At 41.1% G+C, this 19,157-nt stretch overlaps 1 protein-coding gene across 3 annotated transcripts in view; it reads left to right on the plus strand.

Moving 5' to 3' along the window:
* The window catches only part of LOC112556658 (homeobox protein Hox-A7-like), a 75,474-nt gene extending 56,565 nt beyond the window's left edge, over positions 1-18,909 (plus strand). For all 3 annotated transcript variants that reach the window (XM_025225864.1, XM_025225862.1, XM_025225863.1), the window contains exon 3: positions 12,984-18,909. In XM_025225864.1, the coding sequence (XP_025081649.1) occupies positions 12,984-13,357 (374 nt within the window). In that variant the 3' untranslated portion in view covers positions 13,358-18,909. The remainder of the gene's footprint in view (positions 1-12,983) is intronic.
* Positions 18,910-19,157: the final 248 nt, after the last annotated feature.

The following is a 19,157-nucleotide window of genomic DNA, read 5'->3' on the forward strand; positions in this document are numbered from 1 at the left end:
GGGAAGGACTGTGATAACTCTGATTTGCGCAGTGGATGCCGGGATTTGTGTAGTGCAGGTTGAGATTTGAAGACTTCGTAGTACTTCTGGAAAAATGCGTGAGACAAACAATGTAGGAAACAATGTAGGACAAGAAAATGAACACTACACTTTCTCCAGTTCCATCCCCTTCTCAACGAGCACATAATATAACCATCAGCTTTCTCCTTTGTCTTAAGGGTTTTCCTTTCACACACTCCATGGACTAGAGTTTCTTCAGGTCTGACAATTCCTCCTTTCGTGACGTGTCCCATACTCTGTAGTTGATCTTTTCTTCAACCTTGATCCGTGTCACGTGCTGGCGCCAGGAGAGGTTGTCAGCAGACACCACGCGCACCAACTGTTTGCCGTGTCACGTGGACCAAGTCTGGAAATGGATACCGTTGCTTGTGATCACCATCCGGCTTTTGTGCAAATCATTTTATGTTCATCATGTGTAGCAGCTTGCCACGTTACACCCACACACCCAAGTAAACCCTTTCTCTGCGTCTCCTCCTTCTTTCTCTCTAACCTTTTACTTTTTGCTTTCTCGCTCTTCCAACGTGTCGGTTGTTCAGCAGTTTCAACGAACATCTAACCTGCATCCTTCTCACACAAAGCGCCAGCCTCCCCGTGTGCCTGTAACCCGTTGAACCGTCACCCAGCCCATGATACGTGACATGGAAGATCGGTTTTTTTTTTTTCTTCTTTCCTGATCGATCTCTTCTCAAAGAGCAATAAAAATAAGTTGTAAAAAGAAATAGTGCGCCGCGGTTCTGTCGGCCTGTTCACACAACCGAGCTCGCATTTCATTTCAATTTTGCTTCACCTTTCCTTCGCATTTTTTAAAATTTAAACTTTTTATTTCTCTTTTTTCTCGTCGCACGTGTTGCTGGCTTTGTGCCGTGACACTGACACTCGACCAACAAGGTGAAAGCCAGTGACGTATGCGCTTTGATTGTATCTGGCTTTTCGGCCTCTGTTAATGATCTGACACCCACATCCGGGCACCTCCCGGCACGCATTCCTCGCGCATCCATCGCACTGCACGTGCTACTCGGAACTTATTTATTTAGGGTTTACCACGCGTTGCTTGGAAGATTTTTTTTCTCCACTGACGGCTTCATTTGGTTGTCGACCTGTAACTGTGTACTTTATTTATTTAGTTTTTGGTGCGACATTTTTTTTATGGTCAGGCGGTACGAGGAACGAGTCTATTTATAGGGAGAAAGGACCAACGAACAACTTGCTAACATTAAAAAAAAGAGAAATAAAACAAAATGACCAGCAAGGAGCAGAGTTTTTTTGGTTGTGACCTTAAATGTTCCGATATTTGGTTTCTTAAGATGATGTCTCTGGTCGGCGTCGCTCTGCCTGGCTGTTCTTTATTGTCACAATCTTTGCTACCGACGGTTTTAGAAAGAAAAGTTTGGAGAATATCTTCCGTTTGAGAATGGAGTCAACTTTAGTTTTTACTGTCTAGCACATGGCGTAACAAACAAACAAACAACCAAACAAAACCCCGAAGAAACTGCTTATAATAAACAGATGTTTATTTACTGAATAAAGGTGACCGAATATGGAGAGGTAAAAAAAACTTTTAATCTGTCAGTTTCAAGATATATGTCATGAAGATTCTATTGGCCTTTAATGGCGTACGTGCTAATGGTGGACATAAGAGAGTTTCTTGATGCTGTTCAACGGTGTTTATCCGACGGAAGTCTGTGCCTATGTTCTGTGATGATTTGTACAGTGCGGGCTTCAGAAGGTGTCTGACAAAATACTTCTATCACGTGATAGGACAGATCCACTGTCAGCCTCTGGCATCCCGTCTGTTATCATCGCAAGGCCTGCAGAGTTCACATGCGGTATCCCCAGTCCTCCACCTCTGGTGGTTGGATATGGAGCGAGGCGGTTGACAGAAGGCAGCTGCGGCTATCCTTACTCATCAAAAGATGAGACGAAAGACAATCGTTGCTTTTTTTTCCTCTCTTTTTGGTCCAAGAAGTGGTGATGCAACATAATTAACTATTACATTTTTGGCTTACCCGGATATTAAAAACTCTCACATTTCCCTGTCCTATAGCCTATTCCTTCAGCTCAGACTTTTTTAAGTTTGGTTTGAAAAAAAAAAAACAATATTCTTTTGTTGATTTTACGTAGAGGTAGGTGTGTGTGTGTTTAGGTAAGGTAGAAGTTCCTTTGCCTCCCCGACTACCAACTTTTCAAATGCTCCCTCTCTTCTCATGCTCTTTCACAACCTAATACCACCAGCACCAAAAGGTCCATCAGGCGGGCATCAGTCTGTTCATCTATAGGAGTTCTTCCAGAAGACCACCTAGGGCTAAATCGGTGAAAAGAGCTCGGGTGAGCGACACCCCTTACCGAGTGCACGTGAGGCGATAACAAGAAACCTACCCTTACCCTGTTTTTCGTCCGGACCACACTGGTTCTCCAACCTTTCATGGAGGCAGGAAGCAGCAAATGTAGAAGCACCTTCAAGTAATTTGTTTGATTTCAGGCACTGAAGATTCACCTCTTTGTCTCAGTTGCAAAGTTTTCATAATGAAATCCTGGACTACAGAGGGGAACTGAGAGAGATGGTCTCATGTTCAGAGACAGTAGGCCCCTGTGAGCTTCTCAAGAAAATAAGGCATCGAAATATCTGTAGGGTGGGTAGGTGAGAGGTGTGTTATCAAAGACATTTCTACGGCTATCGCAAACACTCCTTTTCTATGTTGGACATTAAGGTCTTCCCATCAGCCTCCTCTGCAAGTATCTGATGGTGTTTAATTAACTAGACAATCCTAATGATGTCACATGGTGAGTGAGACTTTTTGTTTTAAAAAAGACATAACATTTTTTATGTAATCGCCGATACCAAATACCCTTCATTGTTATGCTAGCAAAATTTTTTTTAGTGGGGATTGAAAAGGATGGAGGAATAGAAACACGTCCTTCTTCATCTAACTCTCCTTTCAAGTTGAAATACTCGAACACCGGCTGCATGCACCGTCAAGATCCTCGACTAAATGAGGAGGGAGGATGATCGTGGAGGATAGGGGGAAGGGTATTTGTCCTGTATTTAATCTGCATAGTATGCAGCACCTTTTGTTCATCGTGAAAGAGTTACACAGGAATAAACCACGGCGAAGACGCAGGACCGCCCCATAAATCATGCAGTATTGATAGGTACGTAAAGGAGCCCCAAAACAGGCTCGGAGATAAACACTGAGTCGTTGTCCTGTGGATGGCATAAATCCCACGGCCCGCTGACATGCCACTGTCAGCCTTCCTCGCCGGCCTCCTCCATTTTTACCTCGGATCGCATGGCGGCTCACGTTTTACCTCGAGTGGGGAAAATTGACTAAGCGAAGGTGGGTGGCCGGGTGTGTACGGTGAGTCGTGAGTGAGGAAGCTAATTGTCTCCCGGGTCGATCGTCTGCAAGCGCAGGAGTTTTGTCAGAGACTTAACTCCCCTGCTGGGTTTTCATTACGTGCTTCCGTTCACTCATTTTAAGTCATTTACTTCTTTGCCTGCTGTTGCTGCTGCTGCTCTGCTGCTGTTGTTGCCGCTGTCGCTGATTGGGTGGGGCGAGGGTAGTAGTGTGGGTGGGTGGAGATGTGGTGGTGGTAGTAGTGTCGTGGTGTCGGTTGGAGGTGATGGTAGGGGATTTAGCTTTGTCTTCATTATTCTCTTTTGCCTGCGTCTGTCCCATCGGATCTGGACAGCAACGTATTGACAAATAATGTCTTTATTAGGACAATGTAAAGATATGAATCATTATCAACTTCCTGCCATGATGGTCCAGTACAACTGATTGCAATTTGTCACTGCAATTGTCCAAGAACACTTCTTGACAATGTAAGCTGGACAAGTCTTTTGGCCGCACGTTTTCTACAGCTCCATGCAAAGAAATTTTGGTAGACTGAAGGAGCAGGTGGACTGTGGTGGGTCCTTGGGATCAGAACCCTCCAGCTCTTCGAGGAATGCCAAAGATCCACATTTGCTTCATGTTTGGGCTTTGTTCAGTACCTATTGCCAAATTCTAAGTCCCTTGATACTGGAAGCTCAATATTCTGCTCTGGGCACAGCCAGCTACGATGTCCGACACAATTTTAGTTTTGGATTCTTCTTATTAACATTAGCTTTTTTAAAAAAAATCGTCTTCTCCAGTCTTTAAATAAATAATAGAGAATAAGGGTACGAAATCCGAAAGCGATGCTATTCCGTTAATGTACACGAGACAAGTTCTACAAATAATCTGAAACAGTGAAAGAGATGGGGAAAAAGACAAAAACAAAAGCCGTTACTAAGTTAATTTACTGTTGGTGGAGATTGTATTTTCTTGCTTCCAGTTTCTCTTTCACCTTCATAAAGTTATCTTCCTTCTGCTCGGTGGCTTCACATCGTTGGCAGTGAACTCCAAGATGTATGCTCTCTACTTGAAGGAAGCCCTTTACACCTATTCACCTGCTACGGCTATCTTTCTGCCACTTCCTACAATCAGCCTGGAACCTCTAATTTGCTGAGGTCAGTGTCTGCAAGTCATATCTGGATGTCTGTGCAGCTGGAAACATTTATCTTCATTTTCTTCCTGTCTCGGGCAAACTACAGGCGGAGGAATCTCTCGAGCGGTGTCGCTGTGTTTTCATCCTCCTTCTTTTTTCTTTTCTGATTTATCTTTAGGGTCATCTAAATTTGAGAAATTATTTTTTTTACGGGCAGGGAGATGAAGCATACGTTTTACAGGCTATTTACACCTTACCATAAAGACATAAAATATAACTGGGTTGTAACACTTCATCCAACATATGTGTTAGTAATGGTACGGAGGAGAAAAGTTAGTCAAAATTTGCTAAATTTTAACCAAAAACATTGATAGAAAGTGTACGCTTGACAACGATTATTTTCTACAACATTTTTATGAACTGAGACTTCTTCGCGAATGAAGAAGATGAATGGAAGATGAGAAAATGAGAAAAGAAGGCAGCTACAATGGCAGGACTTTTGTTTTGGACCAGCCTTCAGACAAAATACGGAATATTCACACCTGTCATTTTGCTCCCATATACTTTTCTCTGTAGGTCATTTCTTTGTATCTTTTGGTGGGGATTATTTTGGGAAGATGTGAATGGCACCTGCAAACAAAAGTAGGACAAAAGAAAAGAACGACGATCGTTCGGGGATGAATCAAATCATGAAATCCTGCACAGATTAAAAAAGGTTGACAAATATGACTTTGAAAGAAGAGTACAGATTATTCGAAAAGATGACGAATGGTCACGTGATGTTCAGAAGCCAATCACACGGTGCAATAACCAAGGTTAGACCATGGTAACCTACCATCCAGGAAACAAAGAGTCTGTACATAACAATTAAGGCAAGGTTTTGTGTTTTGATGTCAGGAACCGAGGGCTGGTGTACAGCATCAGGTCCAGGACACAAAGGAACCGAGGAACAATACCACGCGGTGTACTTAGCACGCGGCTGTTGAGCACGAGGACGTCCAGAATTTACACTTGGCGTCCGGATTAGATTTTTCCCTCGCTGCCGTAGAAAAGTAAATAAATAATTGCGGTCATAGTATCCCATGGATCATGGCCAAATCGGGGCTTATCGTGTGAGGTTTATTACCCGCCAAGACCCCAGGATGACAGTTTAAGGATTAGGTTTCGTTCCTGAAGAAGCGGAGAAGATAGGGACCGGGTGGCTTACCAGTGAATCAACGCTGCAAATGGCTCTGTCGTTTCTCATATGTTGCCTTATCACCGGCTAAGGCTTCCATGCGCAATTGGTAATAGATTTTGCCCTGAATAAAACCCTACGAAAAGTCAGGGTCCCTGGTTTGTGGATCCCGATTAGCTTTTTAACTCCGTATTTTATTTAAGTATTTTTTTTATAAGTATAATAACTATTTAGTCTGCAAAATGTTTTAAGGACTTAAAATATTTGTATTGTTTTACATGCTCGTAAACATAACTTTGTTTTTTTGTTTCCGTTCCCACTGCTTTTCAATAACTCTCAGGCGGAAGCTAACGCGTGAACAAACACACACACACACAAACAAATAAATAACATACAAACATATGAATCGTCGAGTGTTGGCTTTTTTGGTTCACTGTTTCATAGGACAACAGACATTGCCATGCAAAATCGCATGACAGTGTAAGTTCTCTTTTCTTATCCGAAACGACAATCACGGGAAATTAGATATGAGCTGTAGCAAGATGTTTTTGTTTCTTCCCATATCTGTTACCCACTTGGAAGGAATAGGAGTCCAGCAGGACCCTGGAGATGGTATCGAAGTGTAGACTTTCCGTAATTTTGATCTCTGCACGTGCAAAGCCTCAAACTACTTTTTGCTTTTTGTGTCAAGGCATGTTCCTTGTGCAATGTCAATAGACACATAAATTCTTCCTCTACTTCTTTTTTGAAAACAACGTTTTTGCAGATGTTTGTCTGTTCCAACCATTGCTTCACAGCACATTTATTGCAGGTAGCTAAGAGGCAACATAGCACCAAGTTTTCTCTTGTTCTCTCTTGTTCTCTTCAGTTTTAGTTTCCTTGCTTTTCGGGGGATTTTTTGCATTATGTCTATCTTGAAGATATCTCACAAGCTGTTATTTCTCACGACAGTTTGTATCCAGCAATCACCATGTTAAAAGAAAAAAGACCCAACATCGAGGTCACTATTGCAGCAGTAATGCCTGTTAAATTACAGTTAACCAAAAGAAAAAAACACACGTACTTAAACAAAAGTTGTTGTAATTGCATTTAAAGACAGAGAACAGCCAATACTTTGGTTTTGGTTGAATAGCAACGATTTTTAATTGTCAACGTGAACGTCTTCATGTCCAAAGTCCCGATTCACAGGACACAACCTGCTCGTGCCGACCTTAACTAGGGTTAGTTCTTCAACCTTTCATTTACCTCCCTGCAGACAAAAAAAAAAAAAACTTGGGAAAGAGGGTTGGTTGGAATATTTCCAACGTCCGTTGGCTCAAGGCTGGCTCAGATGATCGATGACCATAGGACATTGCCCAACATATTATTCACATCCCTGCTGCACTTATCCTTTTTTAAGCTTTGAGTTGGCCCTCGAGACAATGGCGCTTCTAGAACGGACCAGACATCCCTGAATTATTAGCAGGCAAAGTGTTAGCATTACAAGTAAAGAAAGTTCTAGACTTTTTTTTTATCTGTGTAGGTATGTTTGCAGACCGGCAAGCTGACAGGAATCTCATACATTTACGAGACATGCTCTTTACCTGACACCTTACCAAGGATGACAAGCAGATACGGATGTGGTTTATGAATAGGAGAAAAAATAGGATGCTTTATATTTACGAGTGTGCAGTGTGTGGACACATTGTTTACCAGAAAATTATGATATTCTAAAACGATACTGATTTAAATCTCCCGACGATGTCAAGCGAGTATAAGGTTCGTGTACATGCCACTACATTACCTTGTTATCCTCAACTTTTGCCCACGTCTGCGAAATTTTCATGAGTATATGATTTCTCCCGTAAATCAACATATAAAAATATGAACAGATGAAAATAAAATGAAACTTCGTTTCCTCTGTTTTAACGGACACTTAATATCTGATGTGAAGATGTTTGTGTGTGTGTCTGAGAATATGAACTGTTATTGTTGAGGCACCTGGTCTAAATAATTTGTTTATAATTTCTGCTCTTTACAAATCGATCTTTCTCTATAAATTAATTCTGGGGAGTAAGGATTTGGATACTTAAAATTTTTTTAAAACAAAAAGATGGATTGTTTTTATAGGTAAGGGGAGGTGGAAAGAGAGAGCGAAAGAAATGACAATGAGTGTCTAGGTACAGGTAAGGAATTGTATCAAGCTCACCTTTTTTTCTACATTTTGGAATCGGTTCCCAGACTGCAAGTGTTTCTAAAACACACCCACAGGCTGATATAATTCATATCGCTCAACCGAGGCTAGTGTCGGATCACTTATCCCCAATACCCTTCCCACATTTGTCAGCGCACTGAAGGGAACCCTCTCCTGCTTAATGTTAAAGGAAAGCTTGTGTTTCCGTTTGAAATACTTACCACTTCTAAGGTCATGACATGGTGCTGGCCTTATCCTGCTGTTATTACTGGCACATTATCATATCACACCCGTCGTTGACGCTACACAGAGAGAGAGAGACAAAATACTTCGCATTCCTGTCTTCTTAGACAGAGCCCCATAAATCCCACAAAATTATCGCTATTGAATGATGCTGATATCTACAGCACTTAAAAAGTCTTCATCTGCGATTGCAATATTTCTTGTAGAGAACTAATCAGTGCCGTAGAGAGATACCGACCTATATTTCATTTGTTGGTATCACCTAGGTAAAAATGCCACAGGCGTGAAGAAGTGGGCTGGGAGAGACTTTATTGTGAGGTTCTGACACCAGAAGTGATAACACCCGATTACGATGCCGTTAATACAGTCAAAGGACAGACAGATCTCGTGTAAATAGTTCCTCTCGTAATTTTCGCGATACGAGGGCTGCAAAAGCGTCGTTACTCAGGAATTATGGACCTCGGCGCCAGAGACGGTTCCTACGAGGCTTGGAGTTCCAAGGTCTAAAAGAACAGGTTGTGCAAACCTCGTTTGTAGAAAATAACGAAGATGGAGGAAATGATGGTGTGTAATCCCCTCTTAACTGAACAAATTTCTTGGAATGTTTCAATAAGTTTGGAGGAGGTGAGAATGTGAGTGTGAAGGAAATCAGTGCTTGGGAAGAACACTCGGGACATTGGAGATTGGGTGTACATGGTTGTCTAAGTCCAAATATATTTGCCAATAGATTGGTCAAACATTTGCCGATGTAACTGGGCTTCATGACTTTTAAAGGCTTGGCTTAAAGAATTAATTAGACAAAATGACTAAAGCCACTTCTCGTTTTACAGTATTTCCACGACTACTTAGAATAAGGTGTTTAATGAATTTCAGGAGTTAATTCATGGGTTATGGACTTCTTTATACTTTACAACCAAGTTTTCAACCAATTCTCTTTCTTTAACGCATCACAGAGTAAAGAATCACAGACAAACGGAGATGTTACCACAGCTCATTCATCTCCCTTCTCTTAATTCCTCCTTTCCTCATTCTTTCTTATCCTGTCTTTGTTTCTGCTTGCCGGCGCTCCATTCATTCCTTTATTACTTCTCTGAATGTCGGTCTTCCGGCTTACCATTCTCAGTACTTCCGTGACTACTCCCTGTGTGTGTATATATATTTCTTCACTCTCCCTCCCCTCCATTCAACTCGCAACTGTCTCGTGTTTCCTTCTTTGAAAAGTTACGTGAGAGCATGATCAAAGATTGACATCACGAGACACCTGCACGGCGATCTTCAGCTTCTGAGGTAGAGGTAGTCGTCTCAATTTTCAACAAGAAGACAAAAAAAAAAAAAAAAAAAAAAAAACGGAAAAAGGACCAAAAAACCAACATAAAAGGAAAGAAAGAATACTTTCTACAAGACGGCCTACACGGGTGAAAGGAATCAGGGCTTACGCGTGTTGCCGGGTGGCTTGGCGGAGACAGGCAACTGTCGGTGGAGACAATAGCGCCCGATAGGAGGCGCTGCATCCAACGCCACGGGACATCTGCTGGCATCGCCGGCGCACGACAGAGGCGCTCCCTGGAGGAGCCAGAACTCCGGCGACAAATCGAAGACAAATCACGCAGGCTGCCATACAATTTCTCCTCCTGCCCCACACCTCTCCCCCCTCCCTCTTAGTCCCCGACAAGTGTTCTTAATGGAATCAGCATCAATTTCCCCTCCTCCGACACTCCTCCCCACTCTCCCCATCCCCCACTTTCCCACTTGCAGCTCGCTTGCTACATCTCTGTTTTGTCGTGAAAGGGGGCATTCTTCCTACCACAAGTGTGTCATTGGCGAATCCGAGCAGAAGTCTTAACGACACGGTAAATGTCATTTAGATGAAGAAAACCTACAATTACGACAAAAATCTACGCTTTCTGTTATCCAGCAACACAAATTCGAACAAAAGAAGAGTCATTACTATACCAAATAAAACAGTAACCAATCTCTCAGGGCAAGAAAATACCTGTAATCAGACTGGACGTCCCTTGCTCGCTCTCTCACTCTCTCCCTCTCTCTCACTCTCTCTCTCTCTCACTCGCCTACCCCGGTTATTGTAGCGCAGTCATGAATTGAACTGTTGTTAGCAACGTACCCCTTTATTAAGTCTCTGTAAAGTGAAGCTGATGATTAGTTATCTTTCACCGCCGAGCTCGGAGTGTGTTGGCGGGAAGCTGGGTGCGCGGCGGGTGGAGCTGCTGTTCCTCTTGATAAGGATCTGTTTGCACTACTCGGGGATCTCGGATCATTGAGCGAAAACGTGAAGCCCTCTTCACCGTCAAACATCATTGGGTCTTTTTTTTTTCTCTCTCTCTCTCTTCCTCCCTACAGCTAGACTTTTTTATTTCGCCACCGAAGAGTTTCATCCCAATTTTTATCGTTGTAAGTTGTAATGTTAATTTTTTATTTAATGTGTTTATTGTATTTCTACAGTATTTTATATTCAAAGTTAATATCCTCAATTGGCCATAACTTTCATTCCTTGAAATGTTACTCTTTTGTTTGTCAAAAATCGACACAATGGCAGCGGATTGTCTTCCTTAAATGTTTAAATATTTACTTGTTGGCTTATCCCACAAAGGTATCGGTTATTACAAAAAGTTTTTTTTTCATTAGTCATTCTGTCAATGTTGGAGAACGAGGTCTTCCATGTGTCTGGCATTAGTCATAACAGACTTTGCAATCCATTTACTTGATTGTGCATCGCTGGTAGTAAGTAAATATCGGTTGTTACGATTTGAAAACCAAGGAAGGTAAGCTCCGTTAAAAAAAAAACTGTCTCCCAGGGTAATCGTGCTTGAAGGAACATACACGATAAACAAGGCTGTCAGTTATTCTACATATCCTATATGTATCACTCATCAGTGAATCAGATCATTAGCATTCACTTTTCCACTGATCCGTTCACACATTTAATGGCGTATTCATACCTTCATGTCTTAGAGACAACAGAGACAGGAATGACCGCTTTGATTAAACGGTTACTGCAGGGGTGGGGAAACATTTTGCCTCCAAGGATCATTTTATATTTATAACACCAGTTTTCGGGCCATGAAAAATATTACATCTACTCGTATGTGTCCTGTGTACCCCGTAATAGCGTTCCTGCCTTGTCCTTAAAAACTTACCTTAATATTATTATTCTATCATATGCATTTATGTTGCTACGAAAAAAAAACTTTTTTCTGAAATCTGCGATTGCCTTGGTAGGCCTGACGTTCCCCACCCTTGTTTTATATCTACATACAGAAGTCATGTTGCACGTACATTGAAGTAAGTTTCGAAATAAGCATCCAATTAGGCAGCAGATCCTAAATAAAATTCAAGCTGGACTGTGCGAGAGAGGGAAGGTATTTTCTGGTCTTTTTTAAATATAAATTTCTTCTACAACATAATCATATTTTTTACGACTTTCATTCCTACCCTCACCCCTCTCCACAATCCATCCACCATTCAGAAAACAGAGAGGACAACAGCCTGACAGGAAGACAAAGAAAAAAGAGACAAATCCTAGCATTTCCGACTGCTGTCTGGACCCATATTTACACATGAAAACGACAAAACGCATGATTTACAATGGAAAGCCAAACGCGGAGGGGCACCGCCCTGACCTCCTAAAAGAGCCGAGCTGTAGCCCCATCATGCCACGCGACGCCCTTTTGTCCTGGGGTCTCCGACAAAAGCAGCGATCGTCCTATGTCACCGCCTTCTTCCTTCTTGCTTCCAGACCGCCTGCAACCCCATCCCACGGTTTTGTCGTGTGGTGCGGGCGCCGAGTCGCGACTCGCCCTCCGCCGCTGTGCGTGCCCGCCTGCAATATCACCATTCATTTGTTTCTGTTTGTTTGCTGCCTGCTTCCCTCGCCGGCCTGCTGCATGATACTTTAGCCGCATTATTGCTCCTTGATGGGTTGGGGCTGGAGTAGTACTCGCTATTTCCATAGTTGCATCATGGTATAGCTTTGAAAATTAAAAAAAAAATTGATCATGCTGTTTGGGGTTTTTGTTTTTGTTTTGTTTTGCTTTGTTGTTGTTTTGCTTTTGTTTTTTTGCTGTTTTGTGTTTTGTTTTGTTTTGTTTTGCTTCTTTGTTGTTTTGCTTTTTTGGTTTTTGTTGTTTTGTGTTTTTGTTTTGTTTTGCTTTGTTTTTTGTTGGATTTGGTTTTGTTGGTGTTTTTGTGTACGTCTTAGTAAATAAGAAGGAATGCCTCAGATCTTTGTATTTATTACAAGCCAGGATGTAATGCTTAAGGCAGCTGGAGGATCGCCAATCATCACGACAAAGACAATCCTATTATTTTCAGTAATAAGAGAGAAAGAGAGAAGAAGTAAAAGAATAATTAATATGATGTCTCGAAGAAGAAAATGAAGGGTGCAGGAACGACTAGAAGTTTTGTACGCTATTGTTCAAAATCTTCTAGCAGACTCACCCCCCCTACAAACACACCGGGCTAATTCATTGTACACCTCACAAACGAGTTTTTTTTCTTCACAAATACTGTAATGTGTCCTTTGTGTTCTCTTAGCTTATCGCTTTAGCGTCTGTGTATTCTTTTTCTGGGTCTACATCTTTCTGCGTTTTCTCTCTCTCTCTCCCATGAATACTTCTCCATTCCACAGGACAAACTTTAATCTAGATCTCAAAAAGTATCATATCTAAACACTATTAAAAAAATATTTCAAATTTTTATAACGTTTATTTAAAGGTCCGACATTTACATATATATTTAAAACAAGACCGATATCATTTACCTGTACACTTTACAATTAACATAAAAATTTTTAATGTTATGTGTTTGCAAGTTTTTCATTATCACGTGACTTTGTGTTTACAGGGCCCAACTCGAACCAGAGACGGCGAGGTCGCCAAACGTACACCCGGTTCCAGACCCTGGAGTTGGAGAAGGAGTTCAAATTCAACCGTTACCTGACACGCCGGCGCCGCATTGAACTGTCGCACATGCTGTGCCTGACGGAGCGGCAGATCAAGATCTGGTTCCAGAACCGACGCATGAAGGAGAAGAAAGAGCTACAAGCCATCAAGGAGCTCAACGACCAGGAAAAGAGCAAAGAGAAAGCCAACATGGCGGCCAGCCAGAAGGCCAGCGAGGACAGCTCCAGCAAGACAACTTCAGGCAGCTCGGCAAGCCACCCGGCAATACCCAATGGCTCGGGAAGCTCCAGCAGCTGCAGTACGGAACACAGTTGAAGTGGCACCGTGGTTCGCGTTCCTAGAGTTCGGAAACTACAGTGACGGAGGGGATTCTAGGACCAGGGGGAGCAGCAAACCTGTGTGGTATGATGCACCTGTGGACCACATTTAGTCTTGTTGTAGGCCCCCTTCCAAAACACACACATCCCCCTCAACCTCCACCTTGAACGGAAGATAGTCGATTTTGAGCCCAGTGTACAGACACAGGTAGCGAATCAGCGCCGGACCTCCACAAGGACACAAATTCCTACCAAAAAAAGTTTAAAATATAATAAATTTTGTGGGGATAGTCGGTGGATGTAACGCCAGACCAATGGCATAGACCTCCATTGCGAAGAAAAAAAGCTGTTCAGTGGCTTTGTTCTAAAGTTTGATGACTTCCTGTCTTGTCCATTGTTGTGATCCAGTGTCTGACAGAAGCAAAGTTGTCTCCACGATTCAATCTTCTTAAAAGTAAATAAAAAGAAAAAAAAAAAAAACAACCAAACGCGTTTCAAAATTTCAGAAGGAATCGTGTGCAGGTGGCCAACAAGAACCTTCCAGACACGTGGACAGTGAAGTCCAGCGCACACCCTTCGTCGTCACGTTCATGTGTTCAGTAGTGTTCATTACCTGTGAACAAGCAGTGAACACTTCGCATATCGCAAAGGAAGTTCACTTTTCTCTGTGGCGACATTTGAAGCATCTTCTTCTACAGGGTGCATTCGTCACATTGTGAGTTCAGACAACAGAAGAAAATTGTTTTGTTTGCAGAGACACGCAAACGGAGCGGACATTTTGAGGACAAGGGTCATTGTAGTGGATGTGAACTGTTGATTTTGTAGTCCCATGTAGACACTGATAACCTCACACTAAGATGGAAGAGTAAGGCAAGTGGCTGTTTTATGTGTATATTCATTTTTTTTTTCAATGTCCCTCCTCATCCCAAGTTGACGGCGCGGTCTGCAACTTAATGACAAGAGTTTTACAGGGGGTAAAAAAAAAACTTGACATAGACTAATGTAAATAATTGCATAAAAGGTCCAGCTAAAGCTGCTTCTGAGACAGGTTTCAGTGCTTGTAATGCCAGTGTGTGTGTACCCATTATTCCCTTGTCTATTTTTTTTAAAGCATTGTCTGTGCTCTTCATCTGGTCAGGCTTGCACGGACACATTCGTGATGGTCGTGTCGTCCCGGACTGGTGTGCTTCTTTTTGCGGTTAAGTATAGTATTAGGAATCAGTTCTCTGCTGGACGACCTGCCGGAAGCAAGTATGGAAGACTGGCTTCTACCTCCGCTTTATTAAGTTGTGTGTGGACGTCCCCTGGCTGTTCTAAATGTCGTCGGTCTGTGCAGTTTTTGTACTAGATGAAACCTTCAGATGTCCACACGCTTGAGTAGAGCTCATGACGCCGCCACCACCACCACCGCCAACAATATCATCCTCGTCGTAATCTCCATCCTCGTCGTCATTGTTTTCATCGTCAACTCGTCAGTCGCTGACTGTCTTCTTTGCCCACATTCTTGATTGATATTCCTTATAGTGAGAAAGTAAACAGCGCTGTCCCCCTTGCCAGTACCATACATCATCTGCCTGTGAGGAGCTTGTACAAGATTTTATGTAAAAGATGATGGCGAACAGTCACGTGATCCCAGAACATAGTCCCATGGAAACACGACATCACGTATAACTGTTCTTCGATGCGTTTGTCTTGGCCATTGTTACTTGCTTGTGTCCGTCTTCTTTCTCTCTACATGTCTGTCTTCCTGAACATTTTTTTAATGACATCAACCCTGTGTCTGCTTCATTTTCTTGGAAGAGAATCTGCTTTGTATGTTTCTCTCTTTCTGTCCTACTGTATTCCACGCTGTACCAGCATTGTTTTCTGCAACAATTTATTTAGTCTTTGACTGCGCCAGGGGGATTTTTTTCTTTTTAGTTGGGTGGGTACTTGAAGGTGTTCATAATTTTGAGCGAGAATATTATCGGACGACGGAAAATAAAACAAACTTTGATAAAAGAGATTGACTGCGATCGCTGCTTTATCACCAAAAACTGCACCGAAAGTGTTTTTAATTAAGATCGGATACCGACAACCCTGAACCACGTGGCATCCTCTCTCTCTCTCTCTCACACACATACTCGTTCGTGTGCGCACCGATGCATGAAATGGTGACATCAAAATTCAGACACGATAATAAAAAAAAAGTAATTGTCCTTTTTTTGTCCCTCTTGCCCGATTAAAAATGTAGAGCAAAATTTTCACCCTTATTGTGTCCTATGTCTTTTCTCGGTTTGGAATGTCCTCACCAAATGAACAAATGTCATCCACGCAGGCCCACTCGACATGTACAGGAAGACCTTTCAAATACCTTCTCTCTCACACTCACACACACACAAGCGTGATGGCGGGACGGCCATCCAGCATGTCCTCATCCATCGTCCTGACACAATGCTTTCTCTCGTAACACATGGCAGGAGTGAAAGACATCCAGATCCTAGTGTTTCCTTTAACTTCGTGTTCATGCAGTCGCCTCGTGTACATGGAAAAATAAGAAGAAGGATTTATAAACTTAATCAACCTTTCTTCTTTTTTAAAAAAATAAAAGTCTTTTGTCCATTCCGTGGCGGTAGTAAGCTGTTCGTTCGAAGCAGATCATAGGGTGTGATAGTAGGGCCGTGCATCATTTGCAGTGCTTCTCTGTAAAAGATATGCACATGCTCAATTAATTTAACTTTGCCATTCATCGTCTGCCAGCTTCTTAACATTAACTGTTTCTTTCTTCCTTTCAAACATTCTTTTACCTTAGTGTGCATCATCGGCATCCAGGTTCTTTTGACTCCGCTGTCAGAAACCGCATTTTTTTTCGTTTAGTCCAACACACTCTCAATCGTTTCTTAGTCAACGTAACAAATTTAGGATTCAAATTAATTTTTTTAATCACTGTTAAGTACAAATTCTCTGTTTACAAAAACTATAATAAACTGATTCCCCACACTCCGTGTACGTTTTGAGTGAGAGTAATTTTCTTTGTAGCAAAACAAGGTATTGCATCACTTTCCAAAGATAGAACTCTATCAGTATTATAACAACTTAATAAAATCATACTTACAATGACATGGGCGTATATTTATATTATCCTGTATCATGTTCTGTCCGCGTTTTCCGCGAGAATGGTGCTGTGAATTCCCCTCCCCAATCCCCATTGATACCCTTGCAATTCTGTTTATTGTGTCTTGCGTGTCTCTTGTTTCAATTTTAAGTTGGAAATGACGAAGGAAGCACCCGGGTTCCTTCAAGACACTTTAAACTGGTTATTTATGGACATGAGTGTTACATAAGAATAACAAAAGACAATCTCGTGTGTTCATGTTCATTCGTCGTAATAGTTTACTTCCATAACAGCGCGTGCGTGTGTGTGCGTGCGCGTGTCTAATTTTTCGTGTAAAAAAATTATTGACTGTGCCTAGTACTGAGGGTGACTACTTTCTGCCATTTTGTTCTGTTCATTTTTTTTCTCACATTCTAGATTAGAAATCTTAAATGAAATACTTATTGCGTCCAATATAAATGTTCTAGACACAACATCAAGTTTTTTTTCTTAGTTATTTTTTGTTTGTTTATTTTTTAACGACACGCACTCGCATTATTTTGCTCGTTGCTGTAATATGTCACACTGAATAATTATCATAAAATTTGCTGAGCTTTATTTTTTATTCATTTCTCTGTCTTTCCAGCGAAAATGTCGGTTTATATTTATTTATTTGTCTGTTTATTCATTTATTTAAAGAAAAAATATTTGAAGTCGTGCGTTGTAGAGTTACAAAGTGTGGTGATTCCCTTCCCCTCCATGTCAGGTAACGCAGCTTTGAAAAAATTATTAACGGACTGGAAAAGAAAATGTTTGTAAATTGACTAAGAGGTATGAGATTAGGCATGTGACTGGCCAAGTAAAGAACTTAGAAGATTTAAACAAAATTCATTGAAAAATAGAAAAGTATCATTTCTGGAGGTAATTTATTTAGACATTATCATTACCAAAGATAGTAAACAACATTTCGCGGATTATTTGCAATCTCTATTCTTCATTACATGTTCAGACACATCATCACTGACTAGCGCACAATCTCACTGGCACTTTTATTAAGAATCCAAGTACTTGGGAAAATGTAAGCAAGGCCCGAACGATTTTCTCTTTTTTTCGAACTAATTTTTTTACATTCATATCCATTCATGAAACTCGCCGCGAAACATTCTCTGGTGGTCATAAACCTTTGCGTGGTGTCATCTCTTTGGGTATTCAGAAATCTTACTCTGTGTGCTAGGTCTGATGCAATGTAAGTGTCTTACAACTTTGTAATAAAACGAGAATTTCTATCATGGAAACGAGAAAATAAAATTATTTTACGTATTGTGAAAAAAATTAGCGATGACATTTATTTGGTTTGTGTCCGTCTCGTCCAAACTGAATAAAACTTTTATGAACATGTTTGTCGTAAATGGTTCCAGTCGTCATCATTTACCTTCACACACATTTAAATTTCTTTTATTTACCTGCTTTTGTCTTCTTCTAGTCGTTCTCATCATTTCTCGTCCTTTTAGAGAGAGCTGTCGTATTTTACAATCTATATTCACCTTAAACAAAATTTACATAATTATTATTTACTAAACAATAGGAATTAATTTATTCTTGTGCTGTTAATAGATTTTCTTTAAAAGGAAAATATTTTCATAATAATTCATAGTTTGTAATTATCTATTGATAGACATATCATTTAAAGAATTTTTCACTAAGAAATATTTCATGCACAATCGTTTTAGCAAATTCACGCAATTGAAAAAAATACTGCCACACACACTAGCTCCACTTTTCACATGCCTTCACATCTCAATTCATTTCATAATTCGTTGTCATTATCATCGCCATAACCGTGCGATCTTCGGTTTAATTTATATATTTTTCTTCTCACTTGTCACCGAATTGAAAGAAGAATGCTATGTGATTTCAGACGACTTTGTTGTAACTCAAAGATGTTTTTGACTTATTCTCAAAGATATTTCTGGAAGTGATGGTTGTACATAACAATTCTATCTTCACTTAATCCTCTACCATTTTTGAACTTCCAAAAAAAAAAAATTCTTTTTATCAGTCACCCAGTCTATGCTATTATAAATTACCATAACCACGAGCAGAAATTGGTTACCATTGGTTACCTCTGTACATTTCTCCAAAGGTGCGACACTTTGTTATGTGAAATAATCTGATTTACACCACTTCCGCTCACTTACTGGATGTTTGTGTCGAAAATATGATTCTTGTTGGAATTTTTTCTTTCCTTATTGTTGTTAAGTGCTGTCCTTCGTTGTCTCCTCTTGCCAAGGCAAGCGTGTTTATGGAATGTAGGCGCCACTGGCTTCAGTCCCTCACATGAGTCATCTACGATAATGTTTATAAATGACACATATGTAAGTCGCTGAAGGCACATTGAGCTTGTGACCTTTTAATCTGACATAACGAGAATTTCATGCAATAAATGCATTTGAGTATGTGAACCTTGTGCGTTCCCAGTTGTCTTCCTGTTGTTTTTCTTATGAGGTGGTGAGGATGGGAGTGGTCCTCCTGTGTTTGTCTGGACTGTGGTAAAGGTGATGATAATATCTAGGTGTTGTTATCTGTACCTGCATCCACCTGTTCAGACTTGGTATTATTATTCATTATTTTTGTGTGTGTGTGTTCTGTCTGGATGCTTGCGTTCGTGTCCATTGGATGTTGGTTGCTGCACAAAACAAAAATCTGTCGACCAAAGAAGACCTTA

The sequence above is a fragment of the Pomacea canaliculata genome, linkage group LG2, assembly GCF_003073045.1.
Source record: "Pomacea canaliculata isolate SZHN2017 linkage group LG2, ASM307304v1, whole genome shotgun sequence".
Taxonomy (NCBI): Eukaryota; Metazoa; Mollusca; class Gastropoda; order Architaenioglossa; family Ampullariidae; genus Pomacea; species Pomacea canaliculata.